The sequence below is a fragment of the Lissotriton vulgaris genome, chromosome 2_1 (genome assembly GCF_964263255.1).
Source record: "Lissotriton vulgaris chromosome 2_1, aLisVul1.2, whole genome shotgun sequence".
In the NCBI taxonomy this organism is placed as follows: domain Eukaryota; kingdom Metazoa; phylum Chordata; class Amphibia; order Caudata; family Salamandridae; genus Lissotriton; species Lissotriton vulgaris.
Window position 1 is genome coordinate 715330829 of NC_141687.1, and position 20265 is coordinate 715351093.

At 45.2% G+C, this 20265-nt stretch overlaps 1 protein-coding gene and 1 non-coding gene across 3 annotated transcripts in view; both read right to left on the reverse strand.

The window, feature by feature from the left end:
• The window catches only part of IPO7 (importin 7), a 262709-nt gene that overhangs the window by 206093 nt on the left and 36351 nt on the right, over positions 1-20265 (reverse strand). For both annotated transcript variants that reach the window (XM_086955971.1, XM_086955972.1), the window contains exons 3-5: positions 11752-11905; positions 11156-11314; positions 3648-3804 (exon numbers count right to left, since the gene is read on the reverse strand). In XM_086955971.1, the coding sequence (XP_086812097.1) occupies positions 3648-3804; positions 11156-11314; positions 11752-11905 (470 nt within the window). The remainder of the gene's footprint in view (positions 1-3647; positions 3805-11155; positions 11315-11751; positions 11906-20265) is intronic.
• Positions 19573-19706, reverse strand: LOC147731029 (small nucleolar RNA SNORA3/SNORA45 family). Its single transcript, XR_015308900.1, has one exon. It is a non-coding gene; the product is annotated as a small nucleolar RNA SNORA3/SNORA45 family (small nucleolar RNA).

Consider the following 20265-nt stretch of genomic DNA (forward strand, 5'->3'; position numbering starts at 1 on the left):
GCATAAGGTCACAATATTGATCGGGGTCCTAGATTAGAACACGACAACAGTACATGAAGGGATGCCCTGGGGACGGATATATCAGTCATGGCGGTTGGTGTGTGGAGCATGAATGTAAGGTCATGCAGAAAGTCAGGAGCACGCATGGGGACCAGCGTCTGTGCAGGAGGGTGTAACAAGTGAAGTAATACTGTCCCGCATGGTGTTCCGTGGTAGCTGAAACAGAAAACTACTTGGGGGAAAAACAGTCCCAACATCGAACCCCCCCCCTTATACTTCGAGAACTGGAGCATCTGTCGACCCACCCCCCGTAACAAGAACCAAACTAAAACGCTTGGGTTAGGCTGCGTTGAGGACGTGTCAGATAAAAAATTTGAGCACGAAAGTCTGCCACGGTTCATAAACACTACTGAGGCGGGAGCACCTCACAATAGTGAGTGTGTATTTGCCTTGTCCGATAAGTCCTCAGCGATTTGGGGTGCGGGAAAGGTCAGAGTGTATTCTCGGTGAGCCCCCTCGGGCCAGTGATGTGGAAACTCCAGGTAAATAGTCAGCAGAGTGGTGACTGAGGCGGGGAAGCCCGAAGGGCTTGAGGAGTCTGAGCTGCCGTGCTCGAGGATCGGGGCGCTGCTGCTTGGACTGGCACCTGGGGGGTGGAGGGGGTGGCGGGGGTGGGGGAACTGAAGTTGGTACTGTAGGCCCAGGGCACGCAGTCTTTTTAACATCAGTATAGGAGCGGCGGGGGTCTTTTACCTCTTTTATAAATCAGGGAATACCATGACCTTGTGATTTTGGAATTTGAGGGGTCCTGGAGCACACGCCTCACGCAGAATGGCGTCCCAGTCTTTAAAGTTAAGGATTTTTGGTATAATCGGGAGAGGTGGGGCTCCAGGTGGTGGTCTGTGTACGAGGGATTGATGCTCTCTCTCAACCATGAACCATGCAGAGGGCGGAGAGTAGAGGGCGTCCTTGGGCATCCATGATGGATCCTTGGTTAGTCTTGACCCCTTCGGGAAACTCCACCAGGCAGAGGTTGTTGAGGTGTGCATGATTTTCCACATCCCCTGCACGCCGATGCAGCTCCTAGGTGTGCGAGCGTAGGTGAGCCACTTGTTCTTTCAGTTGTACGAGATCGTCCACCACCGTAGGAAGGCGAGATTCAGCCTCTAATTCGGGCTGTAGCATTGCGGAGGTCCTGTCGAAGGAGGGATACGTCCACTTTGAACTCTCCGATCTTCCCCTCAACTGATGCCTGCGAGGCACTAATTGCCTGTGGAATGGAGGGGGGGGCCTGGGGGGGTAGGGGCCCCACTGCCTGCCAAGGGGGTCGTGGTCAGAGGTGGTGCACCGGTTCATCTTAGTTTGTGTAGAAGCAGTTGCGGACTTAGAGGCCTTGTCCCTCTTCATATTTGATGGCAGGTCACACCTCCGCAGGGGGTTTTAAGGGCCACGCAGAGGAGACCAGGGACTGTTAGACCCCCCCAGTCGAGGATGTCTCCCCCCACCCAGAGCAAAGGCAGGGGTGTAATCTGTGTGAAGGGCAGACAAAGGTAATGTCCGGTCCGCGGTTTCCAGGGTTGCTCCATGGTGCAGAGAGTAAAGACCAGGGATGCAATGAGGGGTGTAGAAGTTATTACCACGGTGAGCGCCCGCAACGTACGGAGTGGAGCTTTGAGGAAAAAGTTTGAGGGGGCAATATTTCTTGGGGACGACACATCACAGGCCCTTGGTGAAGGGAAGGTCCCGACCGCCGGATCCCAGGCAGAGCACGCAGTGCAGCTGGTTCCACCTTCAGTACATGCGGTCAATGTCCCACCGCCGGTACTGCTGCTATGGGATAGGACGACTCAGAGCCCTCACCTCCCCCGCTAGTCAATGATGGTGGGGAAATCCGCAGCGGTAAGAAGGCGTCCCCGGAGGGCAGGCCAGGCAGTTTGGAGACTGTGGAAAGCAGCTCCAGGGTGTGGTGCAGCCGATCACCGCACCAGACCACACCGCCACCAGATCTGGTGGCCAAGGGAGGAAGGGGGAAGTGCCCCGCCCCCACAGAGCAGGGACTGGGGCTTGAGGAGAAGGCCCATTTCCAGCCCGGTAGGCCCCAGTAGCGCCAGGCCGTGGTTTCCCTGTGGAAGATGTAGGCCGCCCAGCCCCTGGTTTGCTCAGCTCCAAAAGGCAGAGAGGACCCAGAGCGCGAGCGGATGGAAGCAAACGCGGCTCGCCACCCAAAGGGCCGAGCCACAACGCCTCTGGACCAGCTGGGTCCCAGGATTGCACCAGCGCTGCCGACCAGCGGGGCCTATGCGCCCCTGGCCCCATGAGGGGGTACAGGGGCACACCTGAGTCACAGCCAGATACGACAGCTGGTCCACGGCCCCTACCCCACTCACCAGATGATACAGCCGCTGCCTGTTCCAGAGCGGCCTCTGTAGTTGGGAGCGGTATGGCAATGCACTCTCCAGGGATGCTGCTCGTCGTCCGAGTGTGGGCCTTCAGCACTGCGTCCTTCACACCAGCCGATCCCCCTGGTTGGATCTCAGAGGATGAAGCCCCCAGGCAGACCTAGGCATCAGCAGGCTCACCAGCCGGGGGTGCACGGGGCTGCCATTTTGTGGAGGGAATGCACCAGAGAGCGGTCTCGTTGGGCCTGCGGCAGACCACCGAGGCTGCTCCCCAGGGCTAGGGAGCACATCAAGGAGGCTCAGCTGTAAATATAAGCAGCGCCAGCCGGCGCCTCCAGAGGAAGGGTGCCATGGTCACCACTGGCACACTGAGAGGGCCGCCATGTTGTGGTCTCTGCGGAGCAGAAGCTCAGTCCGGCGCCAGGAGCCTGGAATCAGCACACCGCCACATCGGGACCGCACCGCTGCTCCAGGGGTTCCTGGCAGGCAGTGTGGCTGGCTGCCGTAGACACCAGGATGCGAGGCGGATGATGTAAGGGTCCGGGAACTTACAATATTCAAGAATTGACCTAAGTATTATAGGACATATGTACTCCTACAGATATGCCCTCACCTGTGGTATAGCACACCCTGCCTTAGGGTTGTAAGGCTTGCTAAAGGGGTGACTTTATATACCTTCAGGCAGTGCTGGCTGGCATGGCACCCAGGTAGAGTGCCATGTCGACTGTCGCTTTTCACCTCCCAGGGGCCTGCAAGCTGGCTGTGGATGCCCATTACAGATGAAATCAAGCATTAGATGGGCTAACTAAGTACTTTCAACAGCCGGAAATAACAATGATGTGCTGGTCTGCATACTAAAGCTAGCAAAGTAGGAGTGGCCTGCAATGGCACATACATACACAGCTTAAACTCCTTGACGGAGGTTAAAGTATCTAAAAACACAGGTAGTGATAACCCTGCTCAGTCCATACGGCACACTGCTACCTTTCCTTCTCCATCTTAGAAGGTAAAGCATGTTTAGGTGGGTCTACTTCTATCATAATGCGGTCTGCTGGAGAATAGCATTCTTATCAGCAATTATAGGGCAGAGAGTCTCACATAGTGGGAGTGTAATGCCTCGCCTTTGGGTCACTTGTTTCCTGAAAAAGAAAACCAAGGGGAACAACATGCTTGCAGCAAAACTGAAGATTAGTGCACAAGACATGGTGGCAAATTGCAACAGAAAAATGTAAGTTGAAAGGTCACTACCTGAACAAGTGCATAGTAGATTTTGAAGATCTGCTTCTGAATGAGGACAGACTGATCAGATTGGTCAGGAAGAAGTTGGACAAAGCGATCTTTCAGCATTGGTAAGAAGTGCTGCATGGCCGCTATCAAAGGACTCCGCTCATCTGGCTTCTTATACCTTTGTTCCAAGACATCAATGTAATGTTAGATTCATTTTAACTAGATTAACATCTTTTTACCAAAATACAAAAAGTGGAATTTCACCATGCCCAGTGCTGTGACCTTCAGGACACTTCCACATGTTCACACTCAACAAGAAAAAATTATTCTGTCGCATTTTGTAAGACAAAAAAATAAATGAGTTACATGCAAGCAAAAGTCTACAAATAATGTTAGTTTAAAAAAAAATGTTACTTCCTAAAACTTATACAGCAGGAGGGGGATAAAGCCATGAGGGGTTTAGGGGGTTTACAGGAGGGCACGAGAGACACTACAGAAAAAAAGTTTCAAAAATAATCTCTCTCCATGCATGCACCAACAAACCTTAACACCTCAAAAGTCAAGTCGACAGTGGCAGTTAAATGATTTTAAGCGGTCTAATTAAACAAGAAGCCCTCATTCTGCAACACTGACTGCCTGAGAAATTCATTTAACCAATGTACATTCATTATACCCTGATCAATAGCATGGTTTTACTGATATCTGATAATTTTTGAATCTAGAACACCACAAACTTCATTAAAAACAAGCATTGGCATAGCCAATAGGTCTCGCCTTTGGGACCTTACAAGTATTTAGTTATGCATCACAATATCCTTACTGCAACAATAACCGTTGCATGGCTAAACACTTATAAGGTCCCAAAGGCGAGACCTATTGGCTATGCCAATGCCCCAAAGGCGAGACCTATTGGCTATGCCAATGACTTCAATAACAAATATTCGCTGGTGCGATATTTATAACGACAAACTAAACCAATTTTGTGGCACATATTGGAAACAAAATAGTGCAAGATTTCCAAAAAGGAAAAAGGTTAGTGTTAGCAAGCTGGACCATGACACTCAGCAAGTATCATTTGTTACACAAATCCAGACTCAAAAACATGCCATGAGCTAACCCCGCTGCAAACCTATCCTAGCCCCTCCCATGTACATGAAACCGGAAACACGGGTACAGACAGGAGAGCTAATTGTAGGAAGGTGGATATCGGACTATGGTTGCCCCCAACTTTTTGCCTGGTGTTTTGCTGGTTTTTCGACTTAGTTGACCTGGGGCCCTGCTATTCAGGACCCCAGGCCCACTGCTCTCTGTAAAATGAATTCCATGTACTCTAGGTACATATCTAATTGGATACTGAGTCACCTTATCAGCCCCTGTACAGTGTACCTTAGGTACCCAGGGCATAGGTGCACCCAGGGCCTACCAGGGGCTGCAGCATGTATTATGCCACCCCTGGCTGGCCATCCAAATCTGACACAACTGGCTGATCAATCAGCTGGGGCAAGGTGGTGTAATCACCCTTTGCTTTAGATATAGTATCTCTATACCTAACCCTAAAATGGACACATATATTCCTATCAGTCACTCCTATGGCAGGCCTTAACAATCCTGAAGGCAGAGTGCTTGGAATTATGTGAGATGGTGCTCTGGCATGAGCTGAGCCCGTTTGCAGCTTGCGGAACCAAGTCCTAATAGCTGTTCCATGGTAACGCTATACCATATACTCTTAAGTGCATTATAAACCTCGCGGTCAAATGCTAACTTTGGTATAACATTATCAAAACATGTCAAGTAAGGTGTCATACGAATTGTAATACTACCCCCTCGCCAATTCTGGAGATGGGGGGTAGCATTCCACCCTTCTAGAGGGACACGACATGTATGTAACTGTGAACCCCGGTTAAAGTTAACTCGAGCCTCAACATCACAAAATGGATGCTGACACCACAGACACAAGTCTGACCTCCTGCTGCTGGGAGTCCTTTCAGCAAGGGAGGCTCGGACAAAGGGTTTCCTGCCTTGGGAGGTGCTAGCACACCCCAGACAGGATTTTGTGTATTAGGTAGGACAGGGCTAAAAGGAATGAGACATGCCTGGGGCACACAATGTGTCCCTGTGCATACACCGGTCTGAACCAGTTCCTGGGGCACTCCAGCCCCAGAGCTGGCACCAGACCGGACAAAGGAAAGGGGGTGTAACCACCCCCCTTCCTGGTCCCACCCAGAGGGACCTAGTCGTAGTGCAGCCCCCTTTAGCTGAATAAAAGGTAGGAGCTGGTCCCATTCCAGATCAGATTAATCTTGACAACTTCCACGAAGAACTCTTGACCTTCGACCTCCTGAACATCAGAAGACTGAAGAATCTCCCCTATGGTCAGGGAGTGACCATCCTGCTTCGCAGGCACCATCAAGCTCTTGTGCGGTTTGCTGCAAGTCCTTCCTTCCTGGAACCAGTCGACCCAGCTCGACGAGACCCGGACCTCCAGACTCCTCTGACCTCTACCCACATCCACAGCACAGCTGAGACCCGTGGGTGCGACGAGCAACTTTGAGACGGCCATCTTGAGAAACCAGCACAGCGCTTCCAGCACGACCGCCGAGGGATCCTCGAGTGAGTGCACCTGGGTCTGCTTGTCCTGTTGTCTGGTCACTTGCCGGCTGGCTCGTGACCTCTGAGCGACGACCTGAAGAATCCAACACTGCTAGTCTGGTCCCCCAGACTGGCCGTTGCTTCCCTGTGAACGAGAAGCACCCCGGACCCTCCTGGTCCGCACCAGACGCCATCTTTGTTGCACTTGCCAAGGCCTGTTGACCAGATGGACGATCCAACACCGCCATCAGCAGCAGACTACGTGGGACAGCTCGTGCCTCCAGCCTGGTCGTGAAGAACAGCTCCTGGTCCACGCAGCTACAGAGAGAAGTGTCCCATCCTTCACCTGACTGTGGCGACCGCATCTGGTTCCAGCACCGTCATTGGCTAGTGACCGAGACTCGGTCCCCTTCAGGACTTCCTCTTCCTAGTTCCATCCTTGGAACCACCGGAATCCTCCATCTGGCTGCCTGCCAGCAACTCCTTGTTTCAGGCATCACCGGGATCAACGCAGCAAACCCGACACCACGTCAGCCCTATGCACCCGCAGCCTGTGGGTTAGGTAACTAAAGCTTTTAAGTGCTGACGTCAGTGTTCACTCTCCTAGTGTTCAGGTCCACTGTTGTTTTCCCTCCATCCAGCCGGGTTCGTCCGGAATCCGTAACTTTGCAAACTGTAGCATCCATAGACGTTGGTACGCATCCCGCGTGAGAGTTTCCACTCTGCACGTGAGTCCCGTGGGCCTCCTGCTCCTTACCTACCTAGTTTGTAGCGTAGTCCCAGCGATCCTCCAGTCTCTGGATCTCCTTACAGTACTTTCTTTCCTCGCATGCCATCGTTTCTAGTATATGGTTTGTCGTGCCCCTGAGGCACAGGTGTAAATATTGTGTGAACTCGTATTTCTTTTGTAGTATTGTCATGTGCTTAGCCCTCTGACCTCATAAAGAGTTCAGAGGTGTATGTTAGTTAATAAATATCTGTTTATTTTCATAACAACCTGTGTGGTGTCCTTTCAAGGGGTTATATGTGGTAAAACAGCTGGCTTCACATGCCAAAAGAGTTTAGCCTAAAGACTGCTCTTGTCCACGCTACTAGGATAGCTGGTCTATAAGGTTGACCTACAACCAATCACCATAAGGGTTGTTTGGACTGATACAAGGTGATCACTAGAACTAGTGAGCATCGTATATCACTCTAATAACAGAGTGGGGTGATTTAAACATGTGTCTTTTAAAATCAGCAGATGTTCAAATGCAAGATTAGGGCACTATTCGGGACAGTGAACATTCCAGGCAATAAACACAAGAGGCAGCGTGCAAATGGACAGCCATGTTGGAAGCGTGCAGTGGTAGTTGCTGCTACTGCTGTCTGTCTTCGAGTGAACATTATTTACAGCTTAACAGCTGCAGTCGTAAAGCCTCTGAAGGAATCTGGAAAAACGTGCTGAGAGCGTGGTGTGTTTTCTCAAGGCCTGGCGGGTGTGCTGCGATAAGTCGATCGAAGTTGGTTGTGAAGCACAGAGGGCCTAGCCCAGGCCAGCCACATGGCTCCAATACAGTGCGAGCCTCCTCTCAACATACTGTGCATGAACGTGTTTGAGTGACGTGACGTCCTGTGACAGAGGAGCTTAAAGGTGAAAATCTGTACAAGGCTCACGTTATAATAAAAAAAAAGTCTGATAATGAAAAACACGTCTTTGGATGCCGGAGGGGAAGGCGGGGGGAGTAGATTCTACACAGAAGAAAGCAGTTTAATGTGGCGAAATAGTAAAACAAAAATGTAAACAAGAAAATTTTGGCCATGTATATTCATGTCTATTCATTGTGTCTGACAGACGTCATTATGCATGGAGGAACAGTACTACGCGTGGGACTCTGCAACTTGAACAGATTTCAAATAAAATAAAGGGATGTTTCATGAATCCATGAAAATTAATATGAATTGCTCAAATTATAGGTGCAAATCTAGGATGCGAATCTATGATGCAAAAATTCACAATTTTATCAAGGGAAGCTTTGTAAAGCAGACACCAGGCATTTTGTGGCTAACAGTGAAAGCGATTGAAAGTGAAAGCGTTCACGATTGTAACAAGAAGCGCAAGCAACAAGCCCGGGAGTTGTATGTGCACGGAAATAAAATCACACAAGTGGTGGGCGCGAAAGAAGGAGTCATAGCGAGCATTGGGGAGGCGGGGGGAGGCGCGCTCTTGGGCGTGTAACTGCAAGCTGGTGGCCAGCAATAGACTTTGTTTGCATTTTAAAAAACCGCTTACTAAATGTCTCACAGCGCATGTGCTGGTTCGGCGAGACCTAAAAATGGAACTTAAACTATTCATCTCTTGTACCACACAAATATATTTTACAAAAATGTTTAACTTATCAGCACAGAATTCCATTTTTAGATTACAAAACTAGTACAGGATCAATTTCTCACAGTTAGCAAGTTCATCCACTTAACAGCCATACTAGACAAATTCTACACCATCTGGAACATTTAAAAGCGAACTGGGCATCAACATGCAAACAAGGACGTTAGTATAGCAATGTCTTAACATGACCCAAGAAAACAATTCCCATTAATCTCTTAATCAACTGTGGAAGACTGAATACCACCCCCCCCCCCAAAAAAAATCTACATCTTTTCACTTGGATGCATACTAATTTGATTGTCAGAGGAATGCAAACTACGTCTCAATATCTAGTTTATTATCTTCCTTGATGGGCACCACCATAAGTGGTCCTGTGTACCAAGAAAGGTGCTACGTCAATTTGGTAATTTGTTTCTTATTCAACAGCAGGCAGTGCATTAGTCTCTTTGGAATGAATATCTGTACACAGGGTATTACAATAATCTAATTTAGCTCCTAATTCAACTAGCCCTCTATACACAACTGGTCATGGAATGAGGCAGACTAGCTTATTAGAACAGCTCGGTTATGCTTATTGAAAGAAAGAGGGGGGGGGGGTGGGGGGGGGGGGGGGGGGAGAGACACCGTTTCATCCCTCTGAACAGCCAGGAAAAACATGAAACAGTACTGGTGCCATGGTCGAACCTTTATTCTCTGTGGGGGACCTCAAACTTTCCAAAGCAGACAGGAATACAAATCCATAGCGGTTTCAATTCAGGGATGAGCAAAAACTTAAGCTGAGCAGTCTTGACCACAATAAAACAAGAGTGCAGTTAAAAAGGGTGACATAGATCTTGTTCAGTCACCCAGTTATACAACTAGTGTTTGGAACATATTTTACAGGTGACTGTTAAGATCCGAGAGACACCAAGGATACATGTTCAATTGGCAGCGTCCAACAGTCCAATACGCCCACAATACAGTTTCATACGAGTCTGGCTACAAACCAGACTGCAGATCAGGCAAGAGTGCCTGTGGTTTGATACATTTATGAAACAGAAAATAGGTCAGACTAAGTAAGCCTTATTCGAGACTCGAGCAATAAATGCAAAACTAACAAGGAGGAAGAAAATGTGTATTAAGGGCTACACATTTTAAATACTAGACTAAAATCCAGAAGTTAGCCAATAGTTTCCTTAAAAGCTCAATTCACCTGTAACACAGGCAAAATGAACCTAGACTGAACGTTCTGCAGTTAGTTTTCCCCATCTGTATCAGTCAAGTGCGTAAACATTGTGTAACAATCTCTGAATTGGTTATGCAATGGCTTTTAACCACTGATTTAGTCAGCTGTGAATCATTTCCAAATAAGGGTGGGTCAATGAGCTTCATGACAATTGGTACAGCAATTATAGATAGTGGATTTACTTCCTTATCCTCCATCTTCAATACAAAAACAAACGTAACATCAGTTATTGAGCAGGTATGCGGACACTGCTCTTTCCAAGCAGCCCAGCTGTTTATGACAAATTGAGTTATGGCCGTACCAGAGTGCTCAAGAGACTAGAAAAGCTGCTAAAAAAACAAAGTTACAGCAAGAGTATTGAAATAAGGGAGTACAAGAAAAACAAGTGGCATGTGCAACAACCTGCGCACAACATGTACTGTGACTGTACAGGGCTCCAAATGTGGCACTTAAAAGCAGCTACAGCCCCTGGCACGGTACCTGGGGCAGGTCAGTCAGGACTTGGAGTAGTTGGAAACACATTGTCCTTTCGAAACCCGGTGGTAATTATAGAGTACACGAAGCAACTGAGGAACTACCAAAATGAGCAACAGCACGGACCAGACTGCAACAAATATGGTCACCCTCACACCCCACATAAAAAGGTCCTCTTGAATGGGAGTGTAGATATGAACTGGTAAGGACAAAGGGTTTTTAAGGTAAAACATAGTGAATCGTAAACTTCCTCCGCTGTCCAACAGGGTAAGGAGCTGAGCTTTCAGCCAAGGAACTGCAATTTCATTAAACTGGAAGAGCATGTGCAGAGGAAACTAGATCTCAGTATAGCATTGCAATTGTTTAAATCAACCAAGAAACCTCCAAAAACGTACAATTTCGCAAGTAAAAAGGCAGCGCTATAAATCAAATATTAGTAGAAACAGCAAGCAAAAATTGTCAGGGGGCTAAAGGAATTTACAAATGGGGGTGGGGTCGCGCCTGAGTGGTACTATACCTGGCAGATATTGGCAGCCATCGGCTACCCCAGAACACTGCCTATCCCTGCTGACGAGGGGTGAAACCCCGAAACACGTGTCCAGGGATGGCGAAGACAGCGAAGATAGCAGAAGATCGAAAGATGATGCATCGCGAACACTTTACTACATTGACCAGAGTCCTTAGGGGCAACACCGCCGTTGTGCACGTAGTGTGCGACCCCACCCCCATTTGTGGCTAAAGGAATTGCCTGTCTGCAAGGCTCAGTAAAGTGAGCTGTATACCGGCAAAATGAAAATCCTAAGCATTAGCTCACAGAAGTGAGGAATTGCTTAATTTCCCATCCCCTTTCAAAGAAACTATACAGCAACTTACTCATAGTTTTTAACAAGCTGATAAAGGCAAAGCAAGATTCCAAGCCAGCAAGCACTGTTTTCGGACTGGAGATAAAATCCAATTTTTTCGACTACTGCCGTCCAACGATTGGGGTAATCGTGCTTGATGATGTGATGAATACAAGTAGTAAGTTGAACTCTAAAAACAGTAAAACAAATTAAAGTACAATTTCAAATTCAACTGGAGTAACAAGCGTGAATTCATAAAAAATGCCAGGTGTCATACATACATTCATGTCAGCAACTACGAGACAATGCAAATACATTCCCGGTCATTAAATAAAAACCTTTAAAATGTGGAGACGCTTTCAATGGATATACTAAATGCACAATGCAGCCATCACATGATCAATCGATAGCAATAAAGTGTTTAAAGTAGCCCAATGTGCTGGGTTGCAGGGTGAACACAATGTGAACTAACCAGTTTCCTTTTTTAAATGTTACAAGCACCTTATTTCAAATACAAAAGTTAAACCTATTTACAGTTCTTAGAACATGAAAGCACTTATTAAAAAAAAAACTAATGGAATTAAAAGGGACTACATGTATAAAAACTGATGCAAAGGTACCAGTTACCTGATAAGTTCTGGAGACTGCATAATTGCCTCAACAATGTTTTCACGAATACAATGTCGATCTTCTTCTGGAATTGTATATGGCGGCAACTCGCCTGGTGTGGTTTCGCGATCCGGCCAATACTGAGTGATCATATTTTTCAAGTAAATAACAGCTATTGGAATAAGATGAAAATGTTTACACAGTAGCCGGAATTGCCGAAACTGTTCATTTCAATTAAAAGCTTTATGCACCACAATAAGTGCTTGAGTAGACTGACAGCAGTCAACCTAGCTAAACTTCAGCTTGGTCGTACAGCAGCCAGGCTAAAGGTCAGTGAGCATGATTGAAATACAGCCTCTACCTCCTCCAACACGAGAGGCAACACTGAAAGACTAAAATGTAATGCATGCACACGTCCTGTCATTAAGGAGCCTTTGGAGTACTTTACATTTCATCCTATCAAACCAAGCTGATTCGAGACCACCTAGGTTCTTGATAGTTCTACATTTTAGCTTTTAGTGCATTTCACACCAAATATTAGCTTAGATTTGCCAAATAAAAGATTGGCTTATATACTTCACCAAGCAGCTATTAGCTGAACAGCTGTGCTTTAAAGACATTCAACAACTTATCAGATGTGATGTGCATAGTACACATGGAACCACATTCAGACATGTTGTTAACTTTGCCCCAAGGCTCAGTCAATATCCCAATTTCAAAATGGTATCCCGCATCAGTAGTCCTTCCCATCTGAAGGAGAGCGGAAGCTTTGCTTTTTCACTCATGTAGGACTGACCATGATACAGAAAGCGATTTCGGGTGGATGCACAGCTTGTTATCTTAGTTCGTCAGGTTTGGGTTCTCCATGGGTGGTGTTTATACCCCTAACAACACCAGTAAGCAAACGTGAAAATGTGATACCAGTGGGTCACTGGGACCATCCCCTTGGGAACACCTTTTACTCCTCTTAGCAACAGAGGATTCCACAAAGTTAGTTTGTATATTTCAAATGATTTTCATTTATTTGTCAAAGTTCATTGAATATTAGTATGTAGCATATTCAATAAATGTAACTTTCACCACATTAGTGTACATGTATAGTTCAATCATTCATGAGGCATCATTATTTTTGAAATGTCCAATGCATTTCGGGCTACCAGATGAGCCCTTCATCAGGGAATAACGCTATGGAAAGAAACATAAAACAATGCATTCAAGAAAAATAATCATCCTGGGTTACAGTTATGTATGTATGCATGCTGTTTTCACTGAGATAAAGTGAAACGAAAACGGTAACTTACATGCCTTTAGCATTCAGGTAGATCAAAAAGCTCACTTGTTATGTACCACTGAAATAAAAGGAAAACGCGGGTCTTGTTAAGTATCACAACGCTGTTTAACATGGGTGGACCGAGCGTCAGAGTATGTTCTGGCAGACTAACCTGTTGTGTGATGAGTTGGATTTTCGAAAAAATCAAGCGCGACTGCTACTGATGTGGTTTGGCGAGTAATAATGGATCGAGAACAATACGAACGAAAAGTGATGGAACATGTGAATGACACCAACACATACATGAGGCTTGAACATAACCCCACCAGCGAATTCTCACAAAATTTGAAACAAATTGTGGAAAAAGCATATGGAATGGGAGTAATTAATGACAGAACAAAAAAATTCCTACTGAAAGACTATCCAAAAAGCCCTACCCTGAATATGGTTCCCAAGATCCACAAGAATCTAACTGATCCTCCCCTAAGACCGATAGTATCTACTCGCAATAGCATGCACGAACCCATCGGTCAACTTCTAGACAAGTATTTACAACCGATAGTCAAGAATATGACAACATATGTGAAGGATACCACAGACTTTCTACTGAAGCTGGAGACCATCCAAATAAATCCTGGAGAAAGAATAACGCTGTGCACAGCAGATGTAAAATCTCTATATACCAGTATACCACACTCTTTGGGCATTGAAGCAATTGAGAACGCACTTACCAACACAGATCTTGATGTGAATTTTCAAACATTCCTGATGGAACTCATGCTTTTTTCACTTTATCAAAGCTACTTTAAACATAAAGACAACTGGTACCTACAACTGGTTGGTACAGCCATGGGCAATTCCGCTGCGCCGGTCTATGCGAATCTCTTTATGAAGTTTTATGAGGAGAAACACATACTTTCTAAAACACAATGGCAAAACAATCTGAAAACATTCATCCGATATATAGATGACATCTTCTTAATTTGGTCTAGCACAAAAGAAGAATTGCAGGAATTGCTCACACAATTCAACCAAGTGGACGAAAGGATCCAACTCACTTGGGAAATTTCTGACACAACTATCACCTTCCTTGACGTTAGAATTAATCTCACCAACAAAGGCCTTGAAACTGACCTACATATCAAAAGCACGGACCGAAATAACATGCTTCACTATAGCAGTTTTCATGAACATAATCTAAAGCGATTCTTACCGTTCTCCCAGATGGCAAGAGTAAAGAGAATTACATCAGAACCCAATTTGTTGAAAAAAAGGATAATGGAGATGGAAAACAAATTCGAACAAAGAGGATACCCACAGAATATCTTGCAAGAATCCAAGCAAAAACTCGAACTAAAAGACAGAAGATCTTTACTACGACCAAGTCAAACAAAAGAGCAAACTAGGATAGTTGCCATTTCCAAATTTTCAACAACGAGCCACAAATTCAAAAAAACCATACTCAAGCATTGGCAAATACTCACTTTAGAACCAGATTTCAACGATTGCTTTAAAGACCCACCTCTCTTTGCTTTCAATAGATCAAGAAACATAGGAGAAATGATCCAACCGCAGACACCCACCTCTGAAGTTTACCATGGAACCAAACCATGCTACAATTGCGGACATTGCAATAACATTATCAGAGGCAACAAAATCAATCACCCCATGAGAGGCCAGGAGATTAAACTAAGGGTCAATGCCACATGTGATTCTTCCAATACCATATATGCTTTGAAATGCCCATGTGGCAAACTATATATTGGTAAGACTGAACGAAAAATTAAAGTTCGACTTACAGAACATAAGTCGAACATACGTTTGAGGAATGAAAAATCCACCGTCGCAATGCACTTTCATGAAGCCAAACACAGTATTGCTCAACTCAAATTTTTGATCTTAGAAACAGTTCAAAGAACAGAGGGAAGAGACAATACCAAATATATGCTTCAGAGAGAGAACTTTTGGATGTATAAATTATGTACTCACAGACCTTTCGGACTTAATGAAAGGAGTGAATTTTCATGCTACTTATAATTTATGTTTTTGAATCATGAAATTGCCCCTTGTGCTTACAGATTGGTATCCCTGTGCATGATTACAATACATTCAGAAAAGAAGTCCACCAGCCTAGCACGATAGCTCACCACACTACTGCTCCTGCCACAAAGGATTAGTTTTCCTAGACCCCGGTTCAAGACCCAGGGCCGCCCGTTTTTATTTTCATTCCTAATACCCATTTTTATCGTCTTTTCAACACGTTTTTTCCCTTAATTTCACCACCATTTACTGACGGATACAATAGCTTACAGTGAGCACATTATGCCAATTAAAGTGCAAGTTTACCGACAGGGAACCCTCTCCCCATAGTCTTTCTTTAACCGGCACTAGACACGTGACCGCGTTCGCGGTTCGAAGTTATAAACCAAATAGCAACATTGTAGCAGATGAGACGGCAAACCACATCAGTAGCAGTCGCGCTTGATTTTTTCGAAAATCCAACTCATCACACAACAGGTTAGTCTGCCAGAACATACTCTGACGCTCGGTCCACCCATGTTAAACAGCGTTGTGATACTTAACAAGACCCGCGTTTTCCTTTTATTTCAGTGGTACATAACAAGTGAGCTTTTTGATCTACCTGAATGCTAAAGGCATGTAAGTTACCGTTTTCGTTTCACTTTATCTCAGTGAAAACAGCATGCATACATACATAACTGTAACCCAGGATGATTATTTTTCTTGAATGCATTGTTTTATGTTTCTTTCCATAGCGTTATTCCCTGATGAAGGGCTCATCTGGTAGCCCGAAATGCATTGGACATTTCAAAAATAATGATGCCTCATGAATGATTGAACTATACATGTACACTAATGTGGTGAAAGTTACATTTATTGAATATGCTACATACTAATATTCAATGAACTTTGACAAATAAATGAAAATCATTTGAAATATACAAACTAACTTTGTGGAATCCTCTGTTGCTAAGAGGAGTAAAAGGTGTTCCCAAGGGGATGGTCCCAGTGACCCACTGGTATCACATTTTCACGGACTGACCATGATAACGGACAGTGACACAAATGCCTAAAAGAGAACAAACTGAGATGGTGACATCAGGAGGCAAAAGCAAGATCTATTTATCCTTGTGTCTAGAAAACCCAAGGTTCCTGTTTAAAACAAACTTTGTCAAAGTCTGTAGGTCTCACTTTTGGGACCCATTGGCTTAACCAATGCCTTTTAGAGATGCTGTAAAGTAGAAGTAGCGCCCCCCCCCCCAAATGTCAGAAGTGGAATGCTGAAATTCGACGAACCAAAAAGAGGGTATGCTACGAGGAGGGACAAACACAAGATAAAGAAAGCCAGACACTGAAAAAGCAGCGAGCAACTGAGTGACAACTAAACCAGCCAATGGCAAGCAAAGACTATCTTTAAGTCTACAGCAAGTTCTTAATAAGCCCACAACAGATCTTTAGCAACCAGACTGCTTGCGCTGCCAAGACCTAAAAAGGAGCGCCGTAAGATTAACGGCAAGTCATCACCTCCGTTTCCATTCACTCCGCATGACAAATTTCAAGTTAGTATGCATGGTCATAAAACTTATCAAAAGGATCAATCCTTCATTAAGGGAAAAACTGCACTTTTACATGACATTTGCAAAACCTATGGTAACCAATTCTTTAAAATATAGAGCTGGCTTTTGTCCAACCACACATTTCACCCTCTGGAATCTGCTTCCATTGAAATGCAAGGACCACCACATTACACAGAAACGTACGCTCACCTGTCATACGGTTACATTCAAATCTCATCGCCTCTGCATTTTAAACAGAGCCAACCCCCAGGCACTAGCAAATCTGTCTAGCTTCAATGTGATCACCATACACATCAGATTTGCACATTTGTGTTGATCTGCACACATACATTAGCAAACAGACCTACTGGCTTTGTTATTCCTTGTATTTAGTATGATCAAAAGTAGAAGATGGAGCTTCTACTGCCCTGGCTGGTACCTCTTGAATTAACTTTGTAAAAAGCACTGACACCATCTGTTACTGAACAAGCATTTGCAATGCAATATATCTCGCATTAATTAAGTTTGAGCTATTGGCATTGCTAAATATTGCAACACCAATTGCAACAAAAGTCTATAAATTGTAAGCCAAAAAATGAGTATTTTTTTTAGCAATGGTGGCAGGCTGCGCTTTAGATGAATAAGTTTGGTAAAGTGTGCCATACTGCGATTGCTACAATAATTAATTGTGGATGAGTTAATTGATTGGTGCACTGCTGGCTGGTGGTGTGTGTGTGTGCCTCTGGTGAAAGCGTGCACTGACGTCTGGTTGTGTGTGCGCGCGCCTGGTGAAAGTGTGCACTGACGACTGGAGTGAGGTTGTGTGGGGAGTGAGACAGAAAGAACTAGCGGCTGACAGTCTGGAGAGTTACAGATAGAGACCATTAAATGTAGATATTCAAAGGAAAAATAATTGGTAAAGGCAGACAGAGAAGCACAGGCAGGATTGTAACAGGGAGAAAGGCAGGTAAAAAGGTTATGAGCGATTAAATAAAAGGAGATTAAAGAAAATAAAGTGGGCACATTTTGGAAGTAGCAAAACAGGTGTAGGAAAGAGCGTGAGAAAAGAAAATGGCAGAGAGGTGAAGCAGGAGACTGGTCTACACATAGATTGAGGATGGAAGACAGGAGAGAATAAAGTGAAAGGAAGAAACGAGAATTGAGAGCAGAAAAAGACAGAAGTGAAGATAGTGGAGGAGAAACGGAGGTAATGAGAGATGAGAAATGCAGAATAGACAGTAAAAAAAAGGTCGAATAGGGAGAGAGGAGCGAAATATTAGAGGGAGCGACGGAGAGCACGTCTACAGAAAACGAATGCTCAGCTGCCCATATTTTGCTTTAAGTACATCGGAATAGACAAATGTTCTGGTGGCTCAAGATATAAAAACACAAAAAGTTATGGTTTTATAAGTACCAAGTTCTCTCTTCCAGGGCAGAGGCATGTCATTTGCGGATTCACCGCGAGTGGTCGGGGGCCTGGACAGACATTTGTTGGGAGAGCTGTCCTGAGTTCCATGACCTACCCTAAGCAAGCACATTCGCGCACCAGTTCATCAAGAGAAAGGTGCAATTAAGTGGAAAACGAACCTGAAATATAGGACTAAACACCGGAAGTGTAACAAGATTTGTCACAGCGTGCAGATTACTTGCACAGTCCTCTGTGTGTTCATTGTCCCCTTTATAACTGATTGTGAGGTAGCTTTCAGTGAGGCAGCAACACAGATCCGATTGCCCGAGCACGTGTTTTGTACTTTGCTTGAATTCATATAGCGCTTGGTTGCTTACCAAACTCATTGTGAGACGTAAATCGCTCGGCCGACAACCCCGCTTGTCAGTGCAGAGCTGGTACCAGAGAAGCGCAAGAGCGCCATCACTCGTCGCAAGCCTGGCAGGCTGCCTCTGAAACTTGGGAGGGTGGAAGTGAGGAAATGGAGGCGGGGTGTGTAGCCACCCCATGGAATAAAGCGATTGCGCACAGTTGAAGTTGAGAGTTTGGTAAAGCGCTCGATCTCCGTGCAGTTTCTTGGCGCTGAGGACGGATGGACCCAGATGGAACAGAAGGGGCCGCCTAGGGCGAAAAGGGCCGTGAGAAGAGGAAAGTCTTGAGGGCTTTATGAAAGTCGAGATAGATTGGAATGGACCTGATATTGGAATGGGATGGCATTCCAGAAGGGTGGGGCCAAGGTGGAAAACCTCATGCCCACAAATGTTTTCCTCCTAAAGCAAGGGACACATAGTAGGAGCTGGGAGGAGCGCAGGTCTCTATTGGGGACATAGCCTTTGATTTTAGAATTGAATGATTGTCTTGCTTTGTGGTAGGGGGAGCGAATTGCGGTGCACGCGCCTGGCTCACATGAACTGTACGTGATCCGCAGCTAGGTAGACTTTTCGGACCACTTACTATAATCTTGCCTATCATCCCTTCGGTATGTAGTAGGCGAGACCTAAAAAAGGCAGATGGCTCCTCACTGCCAAACTGCCACCTGAATAAATTTAGTTCAACTTCATTTTTTGTTCAGGAACAAGAGCCCTGTTTCACCTGATCCCACTTTCTAAACAGAACTGTATAAAGCGTTAGCCAGTCATGTGTGTGTATTTAGGGTGCAAGGACCGCAATATCACTACTTACAATTCTTGTACGCCATTGAATTACTGCATATTTCATCACCACAGAATTAGTAGAAGTAGTACTATTTAAATAGCAGATTCCTTGGCCTGACAAAAGTCTAGATAAAAGCAGCTATTGTTAGAATCTCTTAAGATTCCAGAAAGCTGCTCTGTTAGTTTAAGTGTGTAACATCCTCCCTCTAATTTGGAATACGGGGGCTTCCTGTGGATTCCAGGTCATTGCTATCAGTCTTTTGGCCAGCACGAATGCCAGATCTATAAATCTTGAACCCACCTTCCGGGAAATCTATCTCAGAAGCAAGTCCAAAACACATGCCTCCAGTGAGCAGGGAGGTGCACAATGGCCAAACTACTTGAGCACTTAACGAATGTTACTGACCCGGTGACCGACTTAGTTTTAAAAAAAATGCAAGCCAGTGAATAAAGATCAGTGTTTGTTCTCCGAAAGCTCTAGCACACCAAGACAATGAACAGTGTCAAGATGAGACTCTAGCCTCGGTGCAAGATAACTATTGTGCCCTCCATTCTGTTTTCTGGATGATTAGTGCTGAAGGCAGTCATAATTCAGATACTTGCTTATATTGCTGAAATAAGCCATGGGCATCCCAGTACACTATTAAACAAGCTGCGAAAATAAGGAACAGCTACTCATCTGTGGCCCAGTAAAGCAAGCCACAAACTTACTCGTGCAGCAATGTATTTTCAAACTGAGCAATGTCTACACTCTCCATAACCAGTGGCTTCAGCCACCAGAGGGTAGAATAAATACTACAGACATTTAGGACGACATCTACGTAATATTCTAGTGTAAACAAAAATATGCAAGATACAATCAATGTTAGTGCTACTTGGGAGAGACCTTCAATAGTAAGTTGTGTAGGACTACTATGGCTGAATAAGAGGCAGAAGCAGCAGAGTGGGTCTTTGTAATGTTCTGTAATTGAGTGTAGGAGATGTGCACGTGATTAATGTCTAGTGAAAGCCTGCAATGCAAATACAGTCACAACGGGGCAGAGCATCTGTTTAACAAACTGGATAAATATGGATGACCCATTCTGG